Source organism: Larus michahellis, chromosome 15, assembly GCF_964199755.1.
Source record: "Larus michahellis chromosome 15, bLarMic1.1, whole genome shotgun sequence".
In the NCBI taxonomy this organism is placed as follows: domain Eukaryota; kingdom Metazoa; phylum Chordata; class Aves; order Charadriiformes; family Laridae; genus Larus; species Larus michahellis.
In genome coordinates this window covers 875683-895493 of record NC_133910.1, presented here as the reverse complement: position 1 = coordinate 895493, position 19811 = coordinate 875683, and the positions used below count along the sequence as shown (strand labels likewise).

The 19811-nt window shown below is 58.9% G+C and overlaps 2 protein-coding genes and 1 long non-coding RNA gene across 3 annotated transcripts; all 3 read right to left on the bottom strand.

Moving 5' to 3' along the window:
- LOC141751647 (adenylate cyclase type 10-like) lies at window positions 1-2408 on the bottom strand. The gene is made up of 5 exons (XM_074608784.1): window positions 2224-2408; window positions 1732-1830; window positions 1398-1573; window positions 565-787; window positions 1-451 (listed from the first exon to the last, which is right to left on the bottom strand). The coding sequence occupies exons 1-5, from the start codon at window positions 2299-2301 to the stop codon at window positions 434-436; spliced, it is 594 nt and encodes a 197-aa protein (XP_074464885.1). The 5' UTR covers window positions 2302-2408; the 3' UTR covers window positions 1-433.
- A 122-nt stretch (window positions 2409-2530) lies between these two features.
- Window positions 2531-12153, bottom strand: LOC141751646 (adenylate cyclase type 10-like). The gene is made up of 12 exons (XM_074608783.1): window positions 12095-12153; window positions 11815-12004; window positions 10929-10981; window positions 9306-9459; window positions 8407-8599; window positions 7784-7870; window positions 7064-7347; window positions 6315-6451; window positions 5509-5634; window positions 4204-4458; window positions 3220-3558; window positions 2531-2983 (listed from the first exon to the last, which is right to left on the bottom strand). The coding sequence occupies exons 1-12, from the start codon at window positions 12138-12140 to the stop codon at window positions 2940-2942; spliced, it is 1908 nt and encodes a 635-aa protein (XP_074464884.1). The 5' UTR covers window positions 12141-12153; the 3' UTR covers window positions 2531-2939.
- A 2509-nt stretch (window positions 12154-14662) lies between these two features.
- LOC141751648 (uncharacterized) lies at window positions 14663-16643 on the bottom strand. Its single transcript, XR_012590043.1, has 3 exons — window positions 15760-16643; window positions 15215-15358; window positions 14663-14889 (listed from the first exon to the last, which is right to left on the bottom strand). It is a non-coding gene; the product is annotated as an uncharacterized LOC141751648 (long non-coding RNA).
- Window positions 16644-19811: the final 3168 nt, after the last annotated feature.

Genomic DNA, 19811 nt, shown 5'->3' with positions numbered 1-19811 from the left:
TAAGAACCATTTTATTTGGAAAACAAATATACAGCTCTGGTGACAGAAGAAGTCGGTAAAGTTGTCCTGAATGGTCCCTGTTTAAGAAAACCATCTGCCACGCTAACTGCACCTGCAACAGCACCTGCAACGACAGCACCTGCAACGTGGTCTCCATCTGCGTTTCCATCTTCAATTTTATCTGCATCCGCACCGGCATCCCCAAAGATGCCTTCCTCTGAAATGGTACCTGCATCAGCAACGCTCCCTCTGTCTGCAAGGGCATCTGCAATGCTCTCTGCACTCCGGTTTTGTCTACATCTGCAGTGGCGCACGAAAGGGTATCTGGTGTGGCATCTGTCTCTCCCATGGCATCTCCGTCTGCAGTTGCATCTGAAAGACTACCTGGTTTCTGCAAGGGCGTCTGCAGCGGTATCTGTGTCTGCCACGGCCTCTACAACGGCATCTGCACCTGCAACGGAATGGGCGGTGGTATCTCTGATGGTATCAGTACGGGTGTCCCTGCCTGTATTGGTGCCGGCGTCTGTGAAGGTCTCTGTACGGTGCCTGTGTGCCCAATTGTACCTGTGTCTGCGTCTGTGCTGGCATCTGTCTGTGTCCTAAGTCTGTGCGTGGCGGGAGTTCTGCTGTCCAACAGGAGTCCAACGCCCTGTCCGTGTTGGCCTTCATGCGCGCTGCCAGGCGGGAGAACCTCCGTCCGCTGGAAGTGCCCTCCAGGCTGAAGAGGCGCTCCAGTAAGGAAAGGCAGCAGCTCTGCTGCAGCAGCCAGGCCAGCCTCTTCATCCTGCTGCACGAGAGAAACTGCTGGGCCCAGAGGCTCTCGCTGTACAGCGCTAAATCAGACAGGGCTGGGGGAAAGCAGGGCGGCGGACAAGCCAGTCGCACCTCCTGGGAGGAAAGGGAGCTGATGGAGAGGAAGGGGGCAAACAAAGCAGTGCCGCCAGGGGAAGCTGACCGCTCGAGAGGGCGCGTTGGCGCTACAGCGCCCGGGGGCCCAAGCAAAGCTGGGAACCGGCAAGAAAAGGGTTATCGCCCTCTGAGCTTCCTCGCTCTCACACCTCACCCCCACCCACTGCTCCTTCCCCTGCCCCTCGTCAGCCTCTACTCCCTGTTTGCAGCTCTCTGTCCCCAGCCACCACCAAGGCCCTGCCGCTGTCGACGCGTGCCGGCAGGCACAGCCCCGGCTGTGAGCTGCTTTTTACCCAGGGGGGAAGGAGCGTGCAGGGGGGAGGGAGTGTGGGGCTCTGTCGTTCCCCATTCCACCCGCACATCGCTCCTTAACCCCTCGGTCCTGTAAGGGCCGTGCGTCAGGTCACGTGTGGCCTCAAGCCCAGGCAGGTCTGGGACCAGGTAGGAAATGGCTCTTCCTCCCCTGGGTTCTCAGTTCTGCTCCTTACCGGCCCTTCTGCAGAAGGCAGGCTGCTCTTCTCACGTAAGCGACACAAGGCAACTTTTCCACCTGAGCCTTGACAAAGGCGCCAAGGAAGGTCTCGGGGAAGTTCCTTCTGAGCAAGCTCAAAGCCTCCCTCATCATTTTCTCTGCCAGCTGAAGGCGTTGCATACACCAGCAAACCTGCAGAGGAAAAGGGAAACACCCTGATCTGCTCGAGTCGGCCAAGAGACTGCCGGAGTCTGCCGGTGGCTTGTGATGCCAGGGATAGCCCCTGCAGCCGGGGAAAGCATCCAGCTCCATCCCCCAGGACATCCCTCCAGACCTCCCCATCTCTTTACCTCCCCTTTGAGGCTGAAGAAGGTGGCCTCTTCAAAGCAGGCTATCGCAGTGGCTTTCATCTTCCTCAGGACCTCCGCTTCGTTCAGCTTCATGAGGGCCTTTGCGCAAGCACAGAGAGAGCAGGCGAGCGTGATGCAGAGCCCATGGCCGGCCTCGTCCTCCCCTGTTGCCTCTGGCATCTGTCTTAAGAGGGCCCGTTTCTCCCCCTGCTGATGCCCGCCCCAACACAGTCACGCCGGCTCAGAGCACAGGCACCAGTGCTCCTTCAGATCCCCTCCCTGCTAATTCCCCTCCTGCTATGGGCACGGTGGCCTGTGTCTCCGTCCACAGAAGAGGCAAGCCGGAGGAAGAAGTCAGGCTCTGACCCCAGCATGTCCCTTCCAAGGCCCCGTCAAGGCATGCCCTATTGCAGCGGTGAAGTTGTCCTGCCCAGAGCCAGCTGACTGAGAGGACTCTGTGCACGGTGGGCACTGGCGAGCGAGGCAACTCACCATGTAGCTGTTGGAGACGTGCAGGTAGGCAGCAGCACACTCCAGAAGGTAGTAAAAGGCTCGGTCGGCATCGCCCATTGCCACGTAGTGGCGAGCCAAAGGCACAAGCACCGATTCCACGATGGCTCGGCATTCACACCAGTGTGTGCCGTTGTGCTGCCTGTCGGTCTCGTCGGGCAGCTCAGTTGTCTGTTTGCCCTCTGGCAGAAGCCGCTCCGCCACACTAGTCAGAGCACCGTTCCCAGGGGAAGAAGAGAGCAAAGAATGCACAGGCATCACCTACACTGGTCTTTTACCCCACAGAGAGGCCATCAAAAGCCCTTTGTTCAAAAGGGAGCGCGAGCCCACGGGCAGGCATGACTCCTACAGCTGCTTTGTAGCCAGGGAGAAGAAGACAAGCTGGGCTTTCTGTCACCTCCCCCAGGCAAACCACCCGGCTCCCTTGTGGTGGCTTTTCGCCTGCAGATTTTGTAGCGCTCCTCTCGAGGAACTGGAAAGCAAGGCCTGCTCCAGCGTAGTGTGACCATCACTAGGAGCCCACGGGCTTCCTCCAGCACTGTCTCACCTCCGTGGCCATCTCTTCCCAGCTCCCACCTCACAGAAAGCCTCTTCCTTAAGCTAGAGTCACAACCGGCAGGCAAATGCCAGCGCTTCCTTGGTCTCCTCTGGAGACCCCTGAGGCCCCTGCCTTTACAGAGAATCAAACCCTTGTCTGCTCACCCGGTTTCCGCCTCCGTGAAAGCCTGCTGCTCTGCGGCATCTGCAAAGAAAACAGGGGGTTAGACACCTCCTCGCCTGCCCCAGGGGAAGAGCTGCTCTCGCTCTCCCACTGGGCTTCAAGGACCCTTGCGAGGGTGCCGACACGCTGAGCAAAGTCTGCGGTGGTTGTCCTCAGCTCCTGGGCTCGTCCCCGGCAGACCTCCTCCCAGCCGATCCCCAGCATACACCCCTGGGCTCCTGGAGGGCCCGGGCTGTGGAGCACGGTGCACAGCGTACCCCCAGTGGCGTGGGTCCTGTCCTGCTTCAGCTCTTCTCCAGCCAGCACCAAGGCCTCCCAGCTGCATGAGTCGCCTCCGTCGGCAGGGTCCCGACAGCTGCCTCCGTCCTGGCTGCTGGTGACGGCGAAGTGGTGGAAGGCGACAAACTCCCCTTGGCCGCAGCTCCTGCATTTGTGCGCGTGCTGCTCCAGGAAGGCGGCACACTTGCCGTGCAAGGCGACTCGCTGCCTCTCGGGCCACAGCTCATACGCAGCCTTCTGCAGCAGCGGGACGCAGAAGGCCAAGACGCCAGGCTGCTGCTCCTCGGTCCTCGTGCTGGGAGAGGGCCTCTGCACACCTGCAAGGCAAAGGGCCTCGGCATCAGCCCCAGCTCAGGGCCGTCGCAGCCGGGGCACGAGAGTCATGCCTTGGCGTGCACCCTTGCCAGCCAACCAGCACTGCTGCACACCGAGCCTTGCAGCACGGGGCAAAAGGGCCCAGCTTGCCTTGCTGACGCTAGCCCAGCCCCGCGGACACAGCGCTCAGCTGCGCTCCAGGCAGGAGCTGGGCATGTCACCACCAGCCCAAGCAAGCCCCGTCCAGCACTTTCTCCCTGCTCTTGGCAAGGCAGTCCCCAGCCTCCTGAGCTTCCTCCTGCGCCACAGGGGAGTCAAAGCTGAATAAAAGCCCGTCAAGGGCCCCGGGGCAACCTGGAGAGCATCTTTGATCAGGTGGCTGGGAGAGGATGTCAGGGGCTCCACACGCCCTCCCGTGCCTGCGCTACAAGCAGCACTCGGGATGGCACTTGGTGGGAACCTCCCTCCAGCGCAAAGCTAGCGGGCTTTGAGACTGACCCGTAAGGTCTTTGAACAACCCATCGCAAAGAGCCGTGCCTGCCTGAGCCCCAGCCACCCCTCACAGCAGGGGAAGCGCACCATGCCCTGGGGAGCCCTGCCGGGACACAGCTGGGAGCTCCCTTGTCCACCTGCCCGCTACCACTTACTGCTCTCCACCTGCGAAGAGGTGGCTGGCCCCTCGGTAGGATCTTGCACATCTTCTGGCACCTCTGTGTTTTTCAGCCACCTCAGGATGTTGTCGCTCACCAGCTCGTCCAACAAGGAATTCATATGGGTCCTGAGGCCAGTGGGAAGGATGTGCAACAGGAGCTGGGTGGTAAACACCGGCCCGATGATGGCTGCAAACTTCACAACCATCCGCGTCAGCGGCTGCATCCGATCCAGCTGAGTCAGCGCAATCTCTGTCAAGAAGAAACAACACGTCTCTCTTGCCTCTTCCCCATGCTGAGGCTGGAGAGGCTGGAAAGTTTCAACCCATGAGATGGGGTAGACTTTGGCCTCCTCTCCTTGCGGCTGCACCTACTGGGCAATCGCAACCCAGGGTAGGCATCTTCAAACTGGCTCCGCTCCTGATGGAATCGCAGGCCATGAGGCCTGGGGAAAAGCCAGATGCTCAAACAAATGCTCCCCCACCGAGGGCAGGGAGGGCAGGACCCAGCAGGTATGCGCATCCCATGATGTGCCCTACCAGATCTGGAGTAGGCTTTTGCCCAACAGCACACACAGAGAACTTTCCCCACTTTTCCCCACATCACAGGTGGACACAGAGCTCCCCACAACGCTTGCCTTAACTTGGCCAGACAATACTATTCCTTTCTCTTGGTTTTCTTTTTTTTTTTTTTTTTTTTTGGACAAAGCCACTTCACAGCAGGAATACTTTAGCATGATGTCTCTTCACAGTTCATAACAAATGTCTATGGCCAGAGAGGAGGGACACTCATTGAAAGCTCCCCCATCCAGCTCCCCTGGCTACAGGAGGATTTCCATGCCGATCCGCAGAAAACAAAAAACCAAAACAAAACGAAAAAAAAGAAGAAAAAAGAGAAGGATTTGGTTTGGATTAAGTGCCTTGAGACCAGCATTAGCTGGGGAACTTAAAAAGAGAACAGCAACACAGATGCTGCGTCAAAGTTGGGACAGAGGCAAGTCAAAGCCTTTTCCCAGCAAAGTATTTGTTTTGGTGAGAAAAGGGAGCCATTTCAGTGTTGCACGGATAACCTTTTCTCTCCTACCTGCTGACGGAGAGCAGCCAGCAGGCTCACAGGAGGGGAAAGCGGCTGCCTGCAGCCCCAGGCCTGTTTCTGGTGGGACCGGAGCCGCCTTCCCAGCAGAGCCCCCACGCTGAGAGGGTGACTCTGCAGCACACGGATGCCCGGCCTCCCTCCAGCCCGTGCCCCGGGAAGGAGCCCCAGCACAGCCGACAGCCGGCAGAGCGGCGCTCGGCTCCTTACCTTTCAAGGGGATGGGCAGCGCGGTGTTCTCCAGGGTCACGCCTGGCCTGAGGAGGCAGACCCTCCCGTCATTCCGCGCCTCGGAGCTCCAGGTTGCTGCGAGGGATGAAGCCTCGGCTGCAGATGCTGGGCGGAGCAAGAGAGCACCGATAAGGCAGTTCGCAAAGCGACTCGCAGCTCGCGAGCGCTTCACGATTCACTTGGGATGGGACAAGTCGCCCCTGACATGGTCCAGTGCCTGCCCTGAATGTGGTGGTCATGAAGCAGAGCAAAACAGTTCCCACCAGTTCCCAGCCAGGGAAACTGCTGGTGCTAATGCAAGACGTGGCCTCAGTCCTGGCTCTTCCCAAGGCCGCGGCACTCTGGCTGGCATTGCTCTCTCGGATGGCATTACCACCGTTTTCTTCCGTTACCGGCACTCTTGTGGGGATTTATGGTTTGGCATTCAAGTTTCCTGGGCTCGTCCCTCACCTCAAGCTGGGGTTTGTTCTCAAGTGAGCTAGCCTTTGGCCAAGCTAAACTGCATGCCCATTGGAATGCCTAAGAAACACCACAAGCACATGTGCTTCGGAAGGATTTCCCCTGTGTTTTAGCCCCACAACCCCCGCCCCAAGAATGTAGGTCCCTCCGAGCCACCAGAACTCACTGCCCCTGCTTTGCCTGTCCCAACAGCAAGGCGCACAGGAGCCCACACCTCCGCCAGACCAAGATCTGACTCTGCCCAGAGCCATGGGGGAACAACGGGGCAAGACTCTGCTGTGGAGAACACGCCACAGCAACTCGCTAGTCGCAGCCAAGGTGCTTACTGATCAGGCTCTCCCAGTTGTCCTTTGCTTTTCCAGACTGCCTCCGGGTGCAGAACTGGAGCATGTCGTTGGCACGAAGGCAGCGCAGCAGCTCCTCGCAGTAATATGGGATCCCTGAGCTGGTTCGGATCAGGAACCTGCACAGGAGCAGACCCGTCGGGGACCAGCACAAGGAAAGTAAGGTGAAACACAGTTCAGCTGGGCGGCCAGTCACTCAGGCATACCAGGGTAGCCAGCATCTTCATCACAGCTACGCCTCACTTTGGAAAGGGATCGTCCTCCCACTGCCTTGGGATTTTGTGCCCCCTGAACCCTCCAGCCTTTGCCGAAGTCCACGGGAAAAGAATTGCGGACAATGCCCAAAGCGCAGAGCAGCGAGCCCTGCCTTTCTTCTCCTCAGGAGCCTGGAGAGGATGGACCTCTGCCCCGGGGAATCTCCCCCACAGCCCAGCCACCCAGACCAAGGCCTTTTCTGTTCACACCCAGACACAGCTGGGCTCAGGACTCTTCCTCCCTTCCTCCCTGTGCGGCAGCCAAGGCTGACACCTCCCAGGCTGGGTGTCTCGGGAGTTGCCCGCTCTCAGCGCGCACCCACCAGGGTGAGGCATAACAAGCCGCCCACGCCTGGCACTCGCTAGAGTCCGGGATGCTTCTAGCGGCCCTGCGCTCCCTTGCCTGGGGGCCTGATTCCCTACCACGGTCAGCAGAGGTTCAGGCCCTCAGGAAGAGCTCCCCTGCCTCCAACTTACCTCACCAGATCCCTGGGGATGCTGACCACTCCGAGGTCCTTGCAGACTTTCTGCATCACAACTGAAGCTTTCAGCTTGTCCAGATGAAGATAAGTGATTTTCTGGGACGTGGCGTTGTCTGCTGCGGCTTTGCGAAAGCTCTCGGTTATCTCGTAGCCTGGGGCTAAGCTCATGACCATGAAGAGGGAGACCTTCTGGAGCACGGGTGACATGATGAACCAGGAGTCAGGGTCGATGAAATGGGCATTGTCGATGACAAATATGCCAAAATCTCCTGTAAGGGTCTGAAAAAAAGCAGGTTGCTCTGAGGGGAATCCAGTGGATTCTCAGCTGTCTTGCAGGGGACGAGATTTAGCCTCCGTCTCTTGAGAGGATGCTCTGAAGTCTCTCCCCAGCCACTTTCCCGCTCGGAAGCTTACTGACTCTTTGAGACTGGAGGGTCATACCTAACATCACTTGCCCTGCAGAAGGAGGGAGCTCGGGCAAGGGAACCCAGAAGACATTGCTCCTCCTCCAGGGCACACTTTACGGGAGGAAAGTCCTCGGGTGTGTTTGTGGGGCTGCGGGGGGAAGTGGGGGGGCGAGGGCTTTCTCGGGCTCTGACGGGCCATGACCCAGGTGCGCAGTCATCCTGCCTGCTCACACCTCAGTGGTACAGAGCCCGCAGACGGCAGGGTTTTTCCTTCTCTGACCCAGGGGGAAGGAAGGAGAAATGCTCACCTTCTCCAGCACTTTCACCCGAGTCGAGTGCAATTCCAGTTGTCTTTGAGTTTCATCCATCTCGCGAACATTGTCCGAAATGGGGAACTGGCCAGAAAAGCAGAGTCAGGGAGAAACACGGCTCCGGGGCTCGGCACACCTACCCAGCACGCAAGACCGCAGAGCCCACCGTCTCTGACAGCCTCAGCACCTCACCTCTGCCCAGCACAGGGGCAGGGAGCCGCAGCGGGGACTCCACCCAGAGCCTAAAGCAAAGGCCCTCTGCTGAGGGTCTCTGCAGAGCTGGGGCTTGGGCTGAGCCGGTTCTCTGGCTGTGGGAATCGTGGGCTGGCTGGGGCAGACCCCTCGCACAGCGGTGACCTCGGCACGAGGTCAGGAACAGCCTCTCTCCAGTGCCACTTCCAGGGTGCCGAACAAGGCACCGGGCACTGCGGATGCGGCGCAGGACACCAGCCCCACAGACAGGGAGCCCCCCGGGCCCAGGCATGGCAAATGCACACTGTGACCCCCGCAATGCCCACCCCGGAGCTAAGGCACTCCCAGCAGCGTGCCCACTCAAGGTCAGACCCAGACAAGCTCAGGAGAAGGCCTTCTCAACGTCCACAGGGGCCTCTGGCTCTCACCTTGACACCGAAAATGTCATTGAGGAGGCAGTAGCTGCTCTCTTCGATTGTCCCTTGCAGCTTTGTCTTCAGCACGCGCTGCCTGTCGCCGCGCGATTCACAGTCCTGGAGGCCCAGGGCCCTGGCCATCAGCATGTGGATGGCAGAGAAGGGCTGCCTCGTGTCGATCTCCAGCAGTTCCAGGGCAACCACCCTGCGGTGCAAAAGCAAAAGGCACTGAGATTCCCCACAGCCCCAGCCTTCTAAGACAAGAGGGGTGGAGGTGCCCTTTGGGGGGAGCTCTTCAGCCCCCCATCTCCAAGCGCTTCCCACAGAAGGCCAAGCTTTTCCCTCCTCGTACGAGAAAGGGCACAGAGGGGCAGTTGCTGCCAAGCCAGCGGGAGAGCCGGGTCCAGAGCCTGTGTCTCTGCAGCGCCGGCCTAGGTCTCCCTACGTGCCCCCTGCAGAGGAACTCACGGGGCTGAGAGGCAAGAATGGAGCAAGTGGTGGGTTTGCCTTTGGGCTCCAGACCTTATCGGTCTGCCTGCCAGAGCACAGGCCCCCGTGCTCCTCCTGGGAAACACGCCGAGGGCGAGCAGGGCTTCTGAGACAGGCAGCCCTGCTGTCTCTGGGGTCTGGAGTGGGATGAAAAGCACTGAGCTTGGGCTCTTTCCTTCTATCTGCGCCTGACCCAGGGGTGAAGGAGGAAAGGCCGTGGCTCCAGAAGCCACCTCCAACTCCCCAAAGAGGCAGAGGCGGGAGCGGAGCACGCAGGTGCTCCCAGGCAGTGTCTCCAGGAGGCTCTGTCGGGAGGCTGCAGTCCAAGGGCCAGGTACCCTGGCAGAGGGGCTGGAGCGTTCCACGGCTGTCAGGGGATGGGCAGGGGCAGTGTCCCAAAGCTACAGGTGGAAAACCTGTACCTGTGGCCAGCATCCTGGCCTAGAGAGGCCAGTTCAGCAAGTAAGTGGCTCTTTCCACAGCCCATCGTGCCCTCAACCGCCAGGATGTTCCTTTGGCCTGAATCCCTATAGGCGTTCAAGCAGCTGACAAAGAGGTCAGTCTCCTGCTTCCGACCTGCGAAGACAAACCAGAGAACGAGCTGCTGGGGGCGTGCTGAAAAGCAAAGAGCCGTCCCTTTTGCGGGCACCCTCCACCGCAGCTTCCCTCCCCGCTACCACATCGGCCAGCCTGCCGGCACCCAGGCCTCCTTCCCACCTGCTCGTCCACGCTTGGGCACCTCTGCCTTCCTCAGAGCAGTCACGGGGCCACCTGCTTGCCTGCCCCGCAGCGCAGCCCCCTCGCCCTCTCCCCTATCCCACAGGCACGGAGATTCTGCCGGCCCCATGCGACTCCCCGCAGCGATCCAGCACGAGACTGTAAGGGATGACTGCAGCCGGTTCAGGCAGCTGCGTCCCAAACAGACTCAAAGCATCTCCTCGCTGTGCCGTGAGCTGCACAGCACCTCCCAGTAGCTAAGGCAGCGTCGTCAGTCCCGTTCTGGTTTGGTCCGGGCTACAGTTAATTTTATTCAGCAATAGCCTGTACAGGTCTATGTTTTGTATTTGTGACCAAACACCGCTGTTGATAACACAACCAGGTTTTAGTTATGGCTGAAGAGCGCCTGCGCAGCGTCGAGGCCTTTTCCATTGCTCATGCTGCCCCGCTGGCGAACAGTCTGGGGGTGCACAAGAAGCTGGGAGGCGGCACAGCCGCCACAGCCACCACAGCTGACCCCAACTGCCCAAAGGCCTATTCCAGACCATACAACGCCGTGCTCAGCAAGAAAATCCGGCGGAAAGGAGGAAGGGGGGACGTTCGGAGTGATGGCATTTGTCTTCCCAAGTCACTGTCACACGTGATGAAACCTTGCTTTCCTCGAAATGGCAAGACGCCTGCCCGCCCATGGGAAGCAGTGAATGAATGCCTGATTTTGCTTTGGGCGTGTGTGCAGCTTTTGCTTTCCCTATTAAGCTGTCTGTGTCTCAGCGCACCAGTGCTCTCACTTTAACCCTTCCGATTCTCTTCCCCATCCCACTGTGGGGAGCGAGTGGCTCTGTGGGGCTGAGCTGCCAAGCGGGGTTAACCCACAACAGGGCCCAAAACATTCGGCAAGACCCCGAGTGAATACAGGCATCCCCTGCCTCCTGACATTGCCGTGTCTTCGCCCAGATGCTGCCAAGAAAGCAGCTCTGAGGAGTACAAGGAGGAGAACCCACCGTCAAAACTCTCCATCGATTTGGCAGAAGGAAATCTCTTTCCTGACCCCAAAGACAGGGATCAGTTTAGCCCCCAGGCTGTGAGCAGCTCCACAGTTGAAAGCAACCTTCCTACCAGGTCTGGAAGACAGCAGGGAGCAGCAGGCGCCCCACCTCGTTTTCCACCCAAAGATATCAAGCAAGCAGAGACCAAGACAGGCGGCGCTTTCTTAGGGCTGCTGCAGGCAACACCATCCCTGGTAAAAGCCTCTCTCTTCCCAGCAAGGCACTAAAAGTTACCAAGGGGAAGAACCTGGGCTTCAGAAGAGCAAGGCGTTCTCCACCTACCCAGCAAGGGGACGTACTCCGACCTCTTCTTGGTAAGACCCACGCCAAAGATGCTAGAAGCAGGGGAAAAGACAACACAAGTCAATGAGACGGTGAGAAGCCAGGGGACCTAGAGAAGCAGCCTGGCGTGGTAGGGAAGGAGGTGCTCCTCGGGTACCGGCTTTTCTCTGGAGCAGGCTGTTATCCCCTGCACGCTTTCCCAGCCAAAGTTCAAGCTGACACGCTACGACAGCTTCAAGCGTAAAGAAGCCCAGCGGCCACGGTGGGACAGGAGAACATATCAAGAGTCCATCCCCAGAGGCCAAACCCAGAGAAACAGGAGAAGACATGTGAAAGAAGCCAGGGCGTGCTGTTGGCTGGGAGACAGCTTTACCACTTTGGCCAAGAACACCAAGCGTCTTTGAAAGGGGGACTTGTGTCCCTGAAGGGCTTGGGATGCCAAGCACCTGGCACCTTTGGCTCAAGTCTTCCCGCAGTCTCAAAGAGACGGCAGTGGTAACCTTCAAACCGTCCTCTAAAGGGAAGGTGAAATCCTGGCCCAGAAGAGCTGAGATTTCTGCAGGAAGACCTGAGGAAGAGTGTCCCGATGGTCCACGTTTCCCCATGGGGACCAGACTGGCCCAAAGCTTCCTGCTCGGAGCAGCTGGGACAGAAAACTCCTTGGGTCAGCATTCCCAGGGCACGTGGTGGAGCAAGCACAGCAGGGAAAGCACAGCCCAAAGCCCTTTAGACCCAGCCCACAAGGCCAGGTTGTGTCTACCAAGACAGACAAACCTTCCCCATCCCTCTGGTTTCACTCCCGCTCTCTCAGCAGCTGGAGACAGCAGGGGAGAGGGGCAAAAAGCCTGCCATGCCAGGGCTTCCGACCGTCTCAGAGGACACTCACCTCTCCTCGGTGACCCCCACGTATTGATAGACAGGGCCAGGCTGCCTGAGGCCTTTCATCTCTCTCTCCGGCAGCTCCTTGAAGTAGGAAGCGGGCAGCCGGGAGGCGGCGTAGGTCACTGCATCACAGGACACCAGCCCAGGGTAGTGCACCATCATCCGGGCAGCCAAGTTCACCTTCTGGCCAAGGACTGCCAGAGAGAGAGCACGCGTTAGAGAGAGAGAGCATGCGTCGGTGTGGCCCGTGCCGCCAGCCCCGCGGCACCCTTCCAGGCCAATACCTGTGTATTCGTGTCTCAGCGGGTGGCCAGTGACTCCGCAGAACATCGTCCCTCTGGTAACTGCCACAGACATTGTCCTGGCACACAGAGAAACAGCAGGGCTTGAGCAGCGCCCCAGGCGCAGTCCTGCCCGCCTGGCTTCATCCCTTCCCACACCTCCCCTCGGTGCCAGCCTGGGCCACCGGCTGTGCTGCCCTGCCAGCGTGGGTCTCGGGGATGTGGAGAGCTCAGGGGTGCAACATCTGCAGGTTGCAAGGGACAAGGGGCAGGGGCAGAGCACGTGCAGGGCCACAGCCCTCTTGTGAGCAAAGAGAGAGGGAAGAAGGCGCCCGCCATGTCACCGCCTGGCGATGACAGCCACTTGGGATCAGGTGGCTGGGCCCCATCCCCGTTCATGGGGCAGTGGCCCAGAAGGGCCTGCCTCTGGCCGCAGCGGCCTCTGGCCCTCACGAGGGCTCTTTCCAGCGCGGTGGCCAGCAGAGTGTGCTTGGAGGGACTCCGTCTGGCTGCCGTGGGCTGAGCCCAGGGGTTGCCTGCACCTCTCAGGGCACTGCCTCCTTCCTGCCAGGGACAAGGGAGAGCAAGCTAGAAGGCACATCTCTTTCTGTGAAGCCCCCTTGCGCCGTCCCAGGCAGCATGCACCCCGCCGACCCCCGCCACACACTCACTCTCTTTCCTCGAGCATGGTGGAGCACGAGTTGAAGATCTCCAGAGCACTCTGCAGGGCGTGAAGGCTCTCGCAGGGCAGCTTGTTTCCAGGGAGTCCCAGCACGCAGAGGAACGTGCAGCCCTGCCCAGGACAGATGTGGAACATGTTGCTACAGCGCCTAAGAGGGAGTCTCTCCCTCGCGCTCACTGCCCACCCTCTGGCGCTGGGGGAGGCCACCGTTCCCCCCCACTCACTTTATCACACAGGAGGACTTTGTTGATGTGGCCCTTGTGAGGAGAGAGGATTTCTAGCATCACCCTGCTGGCCTCCTTGAGGACGGTGCTGAGATGCACCGAGCTGGTACCTGCAGCAAGCTGCAGCTGGACAAAGATGCAGGTGACTGGCCGTAACTCAGAGAGGAGATCCATGGGCAGTCCTGCATCGAGCTGGAAGACAAGAGCACGACGGCTTCACCAGCCTGCTCTCCCGGGCTCTTACTGCCCACACCAGTACCGAGGGAGCGCAGGCGTGCTGGCGATAGCGGGTAATAGCAGAGGAAGGGATAAATCCTCCTCTCGGTGCAAAAGGGCGGGCAGGCCGCCCAGCCTGCGGCAGGCAGACGCCGAGTCATAACACAAATGACAAAGGAGAGAAGGCTGCTCCGCTAACACGCCATCTGGGGACCGGTACGGACATGAGGGGAGACCCTCAGGGATGCTCCAGGGACTTCAGGGGAATCTCCCCTTTATCCCACCGTCGTGTCCGCGGCACACCCAGAACCATAGCCACGGAAAAGACAGAGGGACAGGAGTCCTCCTCCTGCCACCCATGTCTCTCTGAGGACAACGCAGACAATGGTGCAGCACCGGTGCCCCTGGGCTCAGTTTCCCTGCGTTGTCATCGCAGGGCGCATTTTCTTTGATTGGTCTGTTCCCGTAAGAGCTCCACCTCTGCAAGGCACCACTTCTTCTGCCCTCCGAAAATGCAGCCCCCAGCAGCGGTGGCCTTGCCGTACCTTCCCGAGAGCAGCGACTGGTATGTACTTCCTAAGCACATCCTTGGCGTTCAGGTCACTGGGCAAGAGAAGAGTAGGCCTCATGGCACCTGAGGAGAGAAAAGGCAGGTGGTCGCTGGGTGGACGGGACTACGAGCTGTTGCAAAGCAGGGCCTGGCCCTCGAAGTGGGGGAGAAAGAGTCTTCTGCGCTTGCTCATGTTGCCACCTCCAGATGCTGAGGGCAGAGCTCTCCCCTGGAAGGAGGCGGCAGCAGCCACCGCCCTGGGAGGCCCAACAGCCTGAGTGCTAACGGACAGAGGGAAGAGGGAGGAGGTGGTTCCTCTCTGGCCCCTGAAGCAGCAAAGCCCCACCTTTCGGGACAATCACAGAGCAAGGGGAAGTGGGCACTCACCTTCCCTTTTTGAGCGGTGTCTCACTGGGTCTTGTACGAGCTTGCGTAAGGCGTCTTGGCATTCGGACCAAGGCATCGGATCCATGCCCGTCACCTGAAGACACACAGAATGAAAGCACTGCCACTGGCCTCCCCAGGACTCCCAGGGGACAGAGCCTGCCCTCCACCGTCACTGCCCAGAGAAGGGGAGAAGTAGCCCACCTGGCTGGATGGGACAGCAGTGCTTCCTCAGAAGCACCGGAGCTGGACAGCCATTCTCCAAGCATGCCCATCTCCAAGCAACCACAGCTCCATGGCCCACAGAGGACATTGCTGCTGGGGCTCAAACCCTCCCAGCGCCTCCTGACCCCTCAAAGCAAGAAAGCCCAGCCCACGGTTACCCTTGAGATGGAAGGACAAGACCTTCCCCTGCCTGCCTGCTTTCCCACCTACAACTCTCTCCACATTCATCTCCTCAGCCTTCCAACACCTCCCTCCTTCATGGCCAGGCCCAGGCCCTCAGAATGGCTCTCGAGGCCAACCCATCCACCTGCCTGCACAGCTCTTGTGCCTGCGAGATGCTTGATCCTCAGCCGGTGCTGCTCACAGAGCTCCCAGCAGGTGGCCGAGAGGACAACTTCACCTGCACCCGCAACCTCTTCAGCGTCACGAACTTCAGCCAGGCACGGGCCAAAAATGCAGAAGTGTTGCCAGCTCTCATCTCCGAAAACCGGGAGGCTCATGGTCCCTGCAGAGATCCCTGGGGAGAAGGAGAAGCAGAACTGACACAGGGAACATTTGGAACTCCACAGCCCCCAGCATCTCGGCTGCTCAGAAGCTCCTCTGAAGCCCAGCGGGGAGAGGGGCATTACGGAGGGGTAAAGCATCCTCCCTCCTCCTCGGGGAGACGCTGACACTAGTCCCTAAAACAGGCGTCTAGAAATAGACGAACCGAGTTGACATTGAGAATGTGTTGAGTGCGCCAGGCGTCATCCCCAGCTGCCTGCCCCAGAAGCCCAGCAAACCAGAAGCACCCTGTGGCATGGCAGAGTGCCACACAGCTGCGTCTGGCACAGCGCCCGTACCTATCTTCAGTTGGATCTTCTGCCCCACATCTGTGTCACGTCTTCCGTACTTCTTCTGGATCTGCTGGCTACAGTGCAGCACCAGGCTGATGGTCCTGGCCACCTCCTGGGGTGGTGTTCTCCACAGCACCAGCACAGCATCTCCTGGGGAAAGGGAGGGAAGGTAAAGGCTCTGCCGAGACCTGACTCTCCCCGACCTACGGTCTGGTTCTGCAGAGACAGCAGAAACCAGCTGCCGTGCGGAGGAAGATGGGCTTGTGGGAGGCCATCGTCCTGGAGGACCGTGTCCTGGGCACCGGGACACCTCTCCTATCCCGGGCCAGCCACAGCAGCAGACGGCTGGCAGCGGTGACACCCCCTGTCCCGAGCGCTCCTCTGCAGCTGCAGCACTGGAGAGAGGGCACTGCTGGAGGGGTGCGTGCGTGGCCAAAGAGCTGGCTCAAGGCGCTGCACAGAGCCTCTTGAGAAGGAGCGCAGAGCAAACGGCCGCCACGGGAGTTAAATGCTACAGCTCAGTGCCCGAGGTCATCGCCCCGAGAACCTACCAGCAAACTTCAAGATGTCTCCTCCAAAAATCAGGAACTCTGTGGACAGAGGGAAGAAAAGGCAGAGTCATGTGGACACCTTCTTCCAGAAGCCACCGAGCAAGGCCCTCTGCCTGGGGGGAGCACCGGGGCAAGGGTGCACTGTGGGGCACAGCTCAGGAAAGCACCGCTCCGGCCTCTCTCCCAGGCTCACGGTGGTCACAGCCCTTGTACCCGCACAGCAGGCAGGGAGGCAGGGCCTCCAGATGCCACCAGACCTCAGAAAGGTGAAGGCTGGAAGGTACCTCTGGGGTCCATCTGGTCCAACCCCGCTGCTCAAGCCCGGCTGCACAGAGCCAGCTGACCAGGACGGTGGCTGATGGTTTCCGAATAGCTCTAAGGAGGGAGACTTCACAAGCTCCCTGGGCAACCTCTGCCAGTGCTCAGTCACCCTCACAGTCGAAAAGTGTTTCCTGATGCACAGAGGGAACCTCCTGTTCCACTCTGGGCACCACTGGGGAGAACCTGGCTCTGTCCTCTTTGCACCCTCTCTTCAGGTTGTAGGCACGTTTCTAAGGTCCCCCCCGCAAGCCTTCTCTTCTCCAGGCAAACCAGGCCCAGCTCGCTCAGACTTTCCTCATAGCACAGACGCTCCAGACCCTGGAGCACTTGCTGGATGCCCTCAGCCTGCTCTGGGCCCTGACGCAGCACTGAGACGGCTGTTCACGCCAGAGGCACCGAGGTGGCTGCTGAGAAAGTGGGTGCCTCCTCGGCCGCAGCGGGGAGCAGAAAGGACCCGCGCTGGTGCTGACCCGCCAGCAGACCCTGGCTGCGCTCGCTGTTCCTCACAGAAAGCCCCAGCCCTTCCAAGGAGGCAGGACCAGGCTGCCTCCACCCTCCACCATCACGGCCCGATGCCACACAGTCCTGCAGCACGGCTCCTACCCTCCAAAATGTTGCACAGGTACTCATTGAGCGTTTGCGCCAGCTCATCAGTGCCTCTGTCCACGCCGCTCCTCTGCACGAATTTCTCGGTCAACGCAGTGAAACCTGGAACAGGGACATCCAGAAATCAGGAAATGCCCATGTGGGCCAAAAGACCTGGCAGCAGTTTCCACGATGCCCGGCCCGAGAGCCTGTAGGGGACACCTTCCTGTGCCAGCTCCGCACTGGTGGCAGCCGTGATGGACCGCCCAAGGTCACCCATCCCGCTCTCTGTGGGCATCCCAGCAGAAGACCTCAGCAGTGACAAGATGACCACTCTGTCTGAGGGGCTCCAAAGGGCCTGCTGTGTCCCCACATGGCTCATGTCCGTGGCTGCTCCTCCCTGCTCCCCCCACCTGAGATATCCGCAAAGAGCAGCACTCCGTGGACACTCTGAGCGGTGTCGTTGCTCCTGAGGGAGCTATCAGCAAGGAGCGAGGGGAGGAAAGCGACTGCTTTCTGCAGGTCCCCGTAGTGACGATTCCTCTCCCAGGCAGAAGCCATCGTCAGCGCCCTGTGGCACACGGGGTACCTCAGGAGAAGACGGCCGTGCCCAGCTGGGAGGAGGACGAGGACCTCACTGCACAGTGCAAGCTGCACACTGAGCCCAGGGCCTCTGTGCGGGGCGACTAGCCCTCCGCCTTCCCGGGGTGGTCACAGTCACCAGGCGGTGGCCTCCTCTGCAGGTCATCGCTTGCCCGGCAACTCACCTCACGCATCACAATCGGCTCGCAGTGACATCTTCCGTCTGTCACCGCCATTACCCGGTGTCCTGCTGTGAGCGACACAGCACTAACTTCTCTTGTAATGCTGGGGAAAACTGCACTTCTAGAACTCTCTTGTCTGAATTTGGGAAAATATGTACTTCATAGCCAGCTAGCCTATGTGGGATCAGCGGTCTCGGTGCTTTTAAGCCTTCCCAGGTGTAGAGATGAGGACTTGAGGCACTTGACGCAGGCTGGCCCACAGCATTAGTTCATACCACGAAATAATTTCATACCATGAAATAATTTCATCCTTAGAGAGAGAGCTTTTTATTTTCGTCTCCTTCTAGATACAGAAATTAATATTATTTTTCAATAGCTATCAAAAGAAGAGCTTGTTCTCTATTTCAGTGCCTCACACCCAGAGTTACAGGTTTGAACGTTTTTTAAACACTGCGACCCCCGCCCAACTTCCAGACATTTTGGGGCCGTGACCCACCTCTTTTGGGGGGAACTCAGCATAACCCGCACTTCCCCCCTCGCCTGCTCCTCCGCCGTGTGGGCCGGGGGACGGAGAGACAGGGAGAGACGAGGTGGGCGGAGGGGGAATGGTGGGGGTGGCAGAGCCGGCAGTACCTGGCCATCCCGGCCACCGCCGTCTCGCCCCAGCAGGCCTTTGCCGCCGGCCAGAGCGGCCTGGAGCATCGGCGAGCCGTCCTGGCGCCGGAGAACATGGGCCACATTCTCTCGGCACTCGCTTTCCCACCCCGCCTCCAGAGCCAAACTGCTCAAAACTCATCCCTTTCTATGGAATTTAAAAAATCACTCAGCGCTGCAACATCCCACTTCTTTTTCTTTGTTGAAAAGGAAACAGCCCCCAGGTTTTCTGCTGAAAAACTCCCAGTCCTCCCAGCTGGCAGGGCTGCCGCTGACTCCAGCCTTACTGGGAGGCCCGTCTTCGTTTCCGGAAGGCAGCCGGTTTCCCTTTGGAATCGTTAAGGGCTAGATAAAAACGTTCCTTTGAGGTTTATTTTGAAAAATACAAGCCTTGAGAAGCCCAAGGAGAATGTTCCCACACGCCTTCTGCTTTGGGGACAGGAGTTTATCGAGGCCCAGACCTGAGGATTGGTCCTTTCAAGAGAAAAACAGAACCAAAATATAGATTATTTTTCTTTCCACTGGACATGAATATTCAGCAAAAATTAAACAAAGTCATCAAAATCTGGTGACTCGGAAACAAAAAAAATCAGCCTTTTTTATAATGTTGGGAGAGACAAGATGCCTTTCTTTCCATTTCCTTCCTTCAGCTAATCAAACCCTCCATGTTCCCTCCCAAATGCCATGTTAATTTATGCAAATAAGCACCAATTAATAAAATAAACATGCAACGGGTGCTTTAAATACGACCGAGATGCCTTGCCCAGAGCAAGGACTAGTCCCTGCAGAGAGCGAGCAACCAGTGCTCCCCCAAACTGACCGTCGAGTCACAAGGTCTCTCTTGTGTCTAGAGATCCAGCCGTGGTTGCTACCCGGTCGAAGGCTGCTGTTAAAAAAACTGTGGGCACCCAGACAGAGGCCCCACGCAAACATATGGGCAGCCAGGCCTCTGGCTGCAAAGAGTGCCGGAGCCTGGCACTCGCCATGGAGGGCAGCAGAGACAACACTTGTGTAAGACGTGAACAGGTAAATGATCTGCTCATTCTGGTGGCTGAGCTGAAGGAAGAAGTGGAGAGGTTGAGGAGTATGAGAGAATGCGAGAGGGAGAGTGACTGGTGGACCCGCTCCCGGAGAGAAAGGGAAGAGGGTGAGGCCCCACACAAGTCAGAGGACCCCCTCCCCTCTCGTCACCAGGCAATAGGAGGGGATCGCAGAGACGAGGGGGAATGGAAACCGGTCCCTGCGCGGGGAAGCAGGAGAATGCCCTCCCGGCCCCTCCGACCTTCCCAGTTACCTTTGCAGAACAGATATGAAGCCCTGCAGGAGGAACTGGCTGTTGGAGAGGAGGATGATACACCCAGGCCAGGAACGTCAGAAAGACCAAGTCGCCATGGACCCAGCATCACAGTTGGCTCCAAAAGGAAAAGCAGACGGGTCATTGTGGTGGGTGACTCTCTATTGAGGGGGGTGGAGGGGCCAACATGCCGTCCAGACCCACTTCACAGGGAAGTCTGCTGCCTCCCTGGGGCACGGGTCAGGGATGCGTTAGGCAAACTTCCGGCCCTAGTAAACTCCTCTGACTACTACCCCCTCTTAGTATTTCAGGTGGGTAGTGACGAAGTGGGTAGGAGGAGCCCAAAATCGATTAAAAGAGATTTTAGAGCCTTGGGGCGACGGCTTAAGGGGTCAGGAACACAAGTTGTATTCTCCTCTATCCCTTCAGTGGCA

What these genes read in the sequence shown, in the direction of transcription:
- LOC141751647 (XM_074608784.1), bottom strand. Translation starts at nt 2,301, where the DNA reads ATGGGCGATGCCGACCGAGCCTTTTACTACCTTCTGGAGTGTGCTGCT. An exon ending in TCTTCAGCCTCAAAGGGGAG is followed by an intron (nt 1,574 to 1,731) that starts GTAAAGAGATGG and finishes TTTCCTCTGCAG; the next exon opens with GTTTGCTGGTGTATGCAACG. An exon ending in TGCCTTCTGCAGAAGGGCCG is followed by an intron (nt 788 to 1,397) that starts GTAAGGAGCAGA and finishes TCTCTCGTGCAG; the next exon opens with CAGGATGAAGAGGCTGGCCT.
- LOC141751646 (XM_074608783.1), bottom strand. Translation starts at nt 12,140, where the DNA reads ATGTTCTGCGGAGTCACTGGCCACCCGCTGAGACACGAATACACAG. An exon ending in GCTGAGACACGAATACACAG is followed by an intron (nt 12,005 to 12,094) that starts GTATTGGCCTGG and finishes TCTCTCTGGCAG; the next exon opens with TCCTTGGCCAGAAGGTGAAC. An exon ending in CTCTTCGCAGGTGGAGAGCA is followed by an intron (nt 3,559 to 4,203) that starts GTAAGTGGTAGC and finishes TTTGCCTTGCAG; the next exon opens with GTGTGCAGAGGCCCTCTCCC.